Source organism: Carya illinoinensis, chromosome 3 (assembly GCF_018687715.1).
Source record: "Carya illinoinensis cultivar Pawnee chromosome 3, C.illinoinensisPawnee_v1, whole genome shotgun sequence".
Taxonomy (NCBI): domain Eukaryota; kingdom Viridiplantae; phylum Streptophyta; class Magnoliopsida; order Fagales; family Juglandaceae; genus Carya; species Carya illinoinensis.
In genome coordinates this window covers 24,405,328-24,412,269 of record NC_056754.1, presented here as the reverse complement: position 1 = coordinate 24,412,269, position 6,942 = coordinate 24,405,328, and the positions used below count along the sequence as shown (strand labels likewise).

At 39.3% G+C, this 6,942-nt stretch overlaps 1 protein-coding gene across 1 annotated transcript; it reads right to left on the bottom strand.

Moving 5' to 3' along the window:
* Window positions 1–5,716: 5,716 nt before the first annotated feature.
* On the bottom strand, window positions 5,717–6,567 carry LOC122304648. Its single transcript, XM_043116907.1, has 2 exons — window positions 5,771–6,567; window positions 5,717–5,729 (listed from the first exon to the last, which is right to left on the bottom strand). Exons 1-2 carry the CDS (start codon window positions 6,565–6,567, stop codon window positions 5,717–5,719), a joined length of 810 nt encoding a protein of 269 aa, XP_042972841.1.
* Between the last annotated feature and the right edge of the window lie 375 nt (window positions 6,568–6,942).

Here is a 6,942-nt window from a genome sequence, read left to right as displayed (position 1 = left end):
ACTAGACTAGACTCCTTGGTTTTTCTCTTCACATTGGAGGGTTTTCTACATAAAAATCTTGGTGTCTTGCTTGTGAGTTGTTTGAGTTTCTTTGTTTAGTTTGTGTTTATTTTTACTAGATTGCCAATTTAACTTGCACAAAGATTGGTAGAAAACACTCTATGTTTTTGGTACTCATCATAGCATCAAGAATAGCGAATTTGCCCACAAACACCTTGTGGATGTAAGTTTTATAGCGGACCACATAAATTTGTATCTCTCTTATTTATATTTAATTTATTATTTACTTTCGTGGATGAACGCAATAATACTGCATCAATGACCAAGCCACTACTATGGGCCGGTTAATCGCAATGTTGGCATCCGACCACGACCAAAAAATTCATCAACAATGAGCATGCTCTGTTCCATCCATTTTCAACATCAAAAGTATAAGATTCCAACACAGAGCACATTTACAACATAAACTTTTGGAAATGCGACATAACGTTGAAAATGGAAAAACTTACTCATAACCGAGGCTGATGTGGATTACACTCCAGACTGGAAAAAAAAAATATATATATTTAGGCTTCACAAGCCATTTCGATTTTCTGTTTGTTGATTCACTGCTTTTTGATGTTTCCCAGGCGATCTGAAACAAGTGGTTTCACTCCAGAGTTCCTCATCTGTAGTTCCTCACTAGGTTGTAGGCCGTCTAAGTGATGATAAAATCTTTTTTCGTATTCATTCCTGAAAGCTATATTGGAATTCCATTGGGACATAAATCTATCCCCCTATTCATGGAAAAAGAAGTGAAAAAACAAAGATTTCTTACTTTATTTAGTTTAAGGCAATCAAATTTATTCAATAACACCAAGTGGAGGAAGAAGTTTGAATCGACAAACCTGTTCTCGGGACAATTCCTCAAGGGCAGCTACATCTTTCTTTCTAGCAAGCTTTCTGGCATTTTCTAGTAGAGACTGGTATTCGTAATAGCCTGAGCCCTGAGATAATCACGAAGCAGTAGAAGATTAAAAGACACAAGTGTCTTGGATATATAACACTTCATCTCATCATGAGGTCGATGCAGGCATCTTGATGGAACTAAGATTTCTAAGTTGTGTAAAAGAAGTTACCGACATTACCTTCTCAGCTCGCAGTTTCTCAAGTTGAACGAGGCATTTGGACACTTCATTCTTTCTTTCCTGTGCACCTATCAATTGCCTCTGTGTAAGTTCTATATCTTTTTCAATTTTTGCCAGTTCTTTCTGAGCATGCTTGGCTTTAGCCTTAGCAGGTAGCAAGTTTTTCTTTATATCATTTAATTCGGTACCTCTAAGTTGCATAAGGTAAAAACAGTGTGATAAGATGGAAATGTCGGGCATTTAGTTATTGTGAAACTCAAGCTGAGACTTTGTTGGATCATTTTACATTAATTTGGTCTTGTATGGCTTGTTTTGAACCCAGAGAATTCTAAAGTTTTCCTTTGACAGGAGCATTGGCAATGGCTTTCTCTTTCAAACAAAAAAGCTCATTTCTTTCTCTTTTGATCTGCTCTGCACGATCCCCTTTGGGTTCCCTGGATATAAGAAAAAGAAACTTAGAAAATTGCAAACACTATCCTGTTATTGAAGAACAGGAAGTGAATAAGAAAAAATCAGAAATGTCTTTCTGTAATCTTCTCATTGAACTGTTTTTCATAATAAATTCTATACATTCGAGCTTGACATTTATACTGAAGTGATAGAGACACTTGATAAAAAAAAAAAAAAACTATTTTCCAACGAGAAATGATGCATGAGCTGCTGTAAGTTGCTGTTTTGATGCATGTGTGAGTCCGAATGAGTGCTGTTCAAGTGAGTGTTCTGCTGGTCTGCATGTGTGTGTTCTCCTGCTGCTTCTTTCCGTCCTGCTGGTCTGCTGCTTCACATGCCAAAAGCTGAAAGAAAAATAATCATCTGCTGCTGCACGTTCAAGCATCTGGAAAGAAGAATAATCCTCTGCTGCTGCATGTTCAAGCATCTGGAAAGCAGAATAATTCTGTTGCTGCTGCACGTTCAAGCATCTTCTTTCCCTTTTCACGTTCAAGCATCTTCTTTTTGTATTTTCAATAGCCCCCCGCAAGGTGGAGAGTAGATATTTTCTGCTCCCATCTTGTGCAAGTGTGTGTAGAAACTGTTAGATCCCAGTGCCTTAGTCAATATATCTGCAACTTGTGATTCACTACTTACATGCTCAGTAATGACACTTCCTTCCTGAATTTTATCACGGATCAAATGGCAATCGAGCTCTATATGCTTAGTACATTCATGGAATACTGGATTTGCTGCAATGTGTAATGCAGCCTTGTTGTCACAGCGTAACACAGCTGCCTGAGGATGATCTACCATTAAGTCTTCAAGTAAAAACCTTAGCCAAGTTAATTCACAGCAAGCACTTGCCATGGCCCTGTATTCAGCTTCAGCTGAGGATCTAGAGATAGTGTTTTGCTTTTTAGATTTCCAAGACACTAAGGAAGGACCAAGAAAGGCACAGTACCCTGTCACAGACCTTCGTGTATCTGGGCATGCTCCCCAATCTGAATCACAGTACACCTCAAGTTGTAGGTTTGATTGTGAAGAGTAAAACAAGCCTTGTCTTGGAGCTCTCTTTATGTACCTTAGCACCTTATGAGCTGCATTTAAATGTGGGACTCTAGGAGCCTGCATGAATTGACTAAGCAATTGGACTGAATATGCTAAATCTGGTCTGGTGATGGTGAGGTAAAGAAGCCTCCCAATGAGTCTTCTGTAGATAGAAGGATCCTTAAGTAGGACACCTTGATCCTTAGGCAATTTGCTGTTTTGATCCAGAGGTATCTTAGTAGGTGCAGCTCCAATGGTTCCTGAGTCAGATAATATGTCCAATGCATATTTTCTTTGACATACATAAATCCCTTTTTCTGATCGTGCCACTTCCAACCCAAGAAAGTACTTTAAAACACCTAAATCCTTTATCTTAAATCTGTCATGTAGGGAAGATTTGAGAGAATGAGTAATGTCCATGTCATTACCTGCTATAATAAGATCATCCACATAGACAAGCACAGCTGTAAAGGATTCCCCCACTGACCTCGTAAACAAACTATAATCTGCCTTTGACTGCTTGAAACCTTTCTGAACAATGAAATCTGAGAGTTTGGCATACCATTGCCTCGATTCCTGTTTCAATCCATACAAACTCTTATGAAGTTTGCAAACTTTTGCACAATTACTATCAGCATATCCTGGTGGAAGCTTCATATAAACTTCCTCCTCCAAATCACCATGGAGGAATGCATTGTTCACATCTAATTGATGTAAATTCCAACCTCTAACTGCTGCTACAGCAAGCAATGTTCTCACTGTCACTAGCTTTGCTACAGGGGAGAAAGTCTCATGGTAATCCAACCCTTCCTGTTGTGTGTATCCCTTTGCCACTAGCCGAGCCTTATACCTCTCAACACTTCCATCTGCATTGTACTTGACCTTATACACCCATTTGCACCCTATAGCTTCCTTTCCATGAGGCAAATCAACTACAGTCCAAGTGTCATTCATCTCTAAGGCCTCAATCTCAGCTTGCATTGCCTTGCACCAACCAGAGGTTTTGACAGCTTGTGCATATGTGTTAGGTTCTATTTGCTTTGTGATTGAAGCAACAAAAGCTTTGTGTGTGTTGGACAGTTTATGATAAGAGAGATTAGCATCAAGAGGAGAGGCATTACCTGAAAGTCTTGATCCTTTCTTCTTGTCTAACTTCTGTGAATGAGGGAGTGAGGATACTTGTTGACAAATGAAGTCCATCAAGTAAGGTGGTGCACGTCTTTCTCTAGTGGACCTTCTAGGCATATGAGGATCGGTGGGATGTGTATGTTCTTCAAGAGGTTCTGGTGGATTTTCTGTGTTTGAGGTGTTTGCTACATTCTCTATATCGATATCTAGTTCAGGTTCAAGGTGAGGCAACTCAGAAGTGTGGTCAAGAGCAGTATCTAGTGGTTGGGAAAAGGATAATATGGTTGGACTTGGTAGGTTATGGGGAGTGGTTGTAGTCTTAGTTTTGTATGGAAAAATCTTCTCATGGAAGACTACATTTCTAGAGATGAAGATTCTTTTTGTCTCTAGATCCAAAAGCTTATAGCCTTTAACCCCAAAAGGGTAACCTAAGAACACACACTTCCTAGCTCTAGGATCCAACTTGTGCCTGTTATTTATCAGAGTAGAGGCAAATACCAAACACCCGAATACCCTAAGATGAGAGTAAATAGGTTTGGTCCCAAAGAGGAGCTCAAAAGGGGTCTTGTTTTTGAGTAATGGTGAGGGGGTTCTGTTTATGAGATATACTGCAGTGAGGATGCAGTCATTCCAATATTTCATTGGAATTTCACTTTGAAACTTTAGGGCTCTTGCTACATTCAAGATGTGCTGGTGTTTCCTTTCTACAATAGCATTTTGCTGGGGTGTTTCAACACAAGTTTTCTGATGGATTATGCCTCTTTTTGAGTAAAAGTCTTTCATGTCAAATTCACCTCCATTATCACTTCTAATTACTTTGATTTTGGAGTCAAATTGGGTTTCAATCATTGCATAAAATTGTTGTAAAGCCCCAGTTGCATCAGATTTCAGTTTTAACATATACACGCAAGTACATCGACTGAAATCATCAACTATACTCAAAAAATATCTTGATCCATCATGACTAATTTCATTACAAGGCCCCCAAAGATCACAGTGGACTAAATCAAAACATTTTTCTGATTTATGATGGCTAGTAGGAAAAGGTAGTTTGTGTAATTTTGCTAAAGGGCAAACTGAGCAGGGTATGGTAGCAACATCAAAATCAGAAATGTCATTTTTGCTAATCAAGTTCATCCTAGAATCTGAGAGGTGCCCAAGTCTATAGTGCCATAGACTGAAATCTTCATGGTTGTTGATGACAGAAGCAGAAATGGCAGTGTTGGTGGTTAGAGAGGATAGGACTTCAACTAAAGCTGTAGGGGAGACTTCATTTCTCAGTAGGTGATACAAGCCATGCCTCACTTCACCCATTCCAGTCGTTTTCCAAGTTAAAAGGTCCTGAATAAAACAGTTTTCAGGTAGAAAAATAAGGACATCTTGATTTTTGACTAAGTTTCCTTGCAGATATGAGGTTAAAAGAAAATGATGGAACACAAAGCACATCATGCAAGGTCAAGTGTTTTGACATCTTCACTGTTCCAACATGGGAAACATTGACAGTTTCACCATTTGGAAGAGCTACAGAATATTTGGCAACACTTCTGATGGTGGTGAAAAGGGAGGTTGAACAGACCATGTGGTCTGTTGCCCCCGTGTCTATTATCCAAGGTGCATCAAAGGTGTTGTGTGAGTTTATGCTACAAGCTGAGAGACCAAGTGAGATACCAGATATTTTTGACATGTCAGATTCAGAATGACTGAGGGAATGCACTTGATTAAGTGAAGCTGTGTGAGAATGACTGGGTTGTGATTTGAGCAAGGCAATCAGCTGTGAATATTGCTCTTGAGTGAGTGTTGCTTGGTTGTTGTTGATTTGCTCATGTCCAGGTGGCATAAGGGTAGTGACTTGATTGGCAAAAGCTGGTCTGCCCTTCCCATGGAGCTTGTGGCCTGGTGGATAACCATGAAGTTTAAAGCATTTTTCTGCAACATGGCCAGGCATTCTGCAATGGCTGCACACTGGTTTCTCAGGATTAGCCTTAAAACACCTTTCTAAGGAATGTCCAGGCATTTTACAAAAAGTGCAATAATACTTTCTCTGAGATGTGATATTTTGCCTTCCTACATCTCTAGCAGTTGCTATCATAGCCATGGAGTCACCAACTGAAGTGTCAACAGAAATCTGTCGCCTCTTTTCTTCTTGTTGTATTATGGAGTACACTTCATTTAGACTAGGGAAAGGCTTGATTAGAAGGATTTGAGCCTTAAGGGCTTTGTATGTGTCATTTAAACCCATAAGAAACTTCATCACCCAGTCTCTTTCGTGGTTATCCACTATTGTTTTCAAACCCCCACATGTGCAGTTAGGAATAGACTCATAGTTCATCAATTCATCTAGCAGAGTTTTTAACTTAGAGTAATACATACTTACAGTGTCTTGGTTCTGCATTATTGTAGCAATACCTTGCTTTACTTCATAAATCCTTGGAGCATTCTGCTGTGCAAGTCGTTGCTCAAGTTCCTTCCACAGTTGATGAGCAGTCTCAGCATAAAGGGTGCTGCTCTTAATGTCAACTGACATGGTGTTTTGCAGCCAAGTGATGACTATGTCATTGCATCGAAGCCAATGATTCATCAATGGACTATCAGCCTCAGATGGTTCACAAATGCTTCCATCAACAAACCCAAGTTTGTTTTTGATGCGAAGAGCTCTTTTCATTGAACGTGCCCAAGAATGATAGTTACTTGAATCAAGCATTTGAGTGACAAGAAGGACTCCAGAACTGTCATTGGAACCAATAAAATAGGGGCTGTTTGGTTGGGATGGATCAGAAATATTTGAGTTTGGATTTGCATTTTGATTGGCATTTGAGTTGATGGAATCAGCCATATCTCTGATACCATATAAGAAAAAGAAACTTAGAAAATTGCAAACACTATCCTGTTATTGAAGAACAGGAAGTGAGAAAGAAAAAATCAGAAATGTCTTTTTGTAATCTTCTCATTGAACTGTTTTTCATAATAAATTCTATACATTCGAGCTTGACATTTATACTGAAGTGATAGAGACACTTGATAAAAAAAAAACTATTTTCCAACTAGAAATGATGCATGAGCTGCTGTAAGTTGCTGTTTTGATGCATGTGTGAGTCCGAATGAGTGCTGTCCAAGTGAGTGTTCTGCTGGTCTGCATGTGTGTGTTCTCCTGCTGCTTCTTTCCGTCCTGCTGGTCTGCTGCTTCACATGCCAAAAGCTGAAAGAAAAA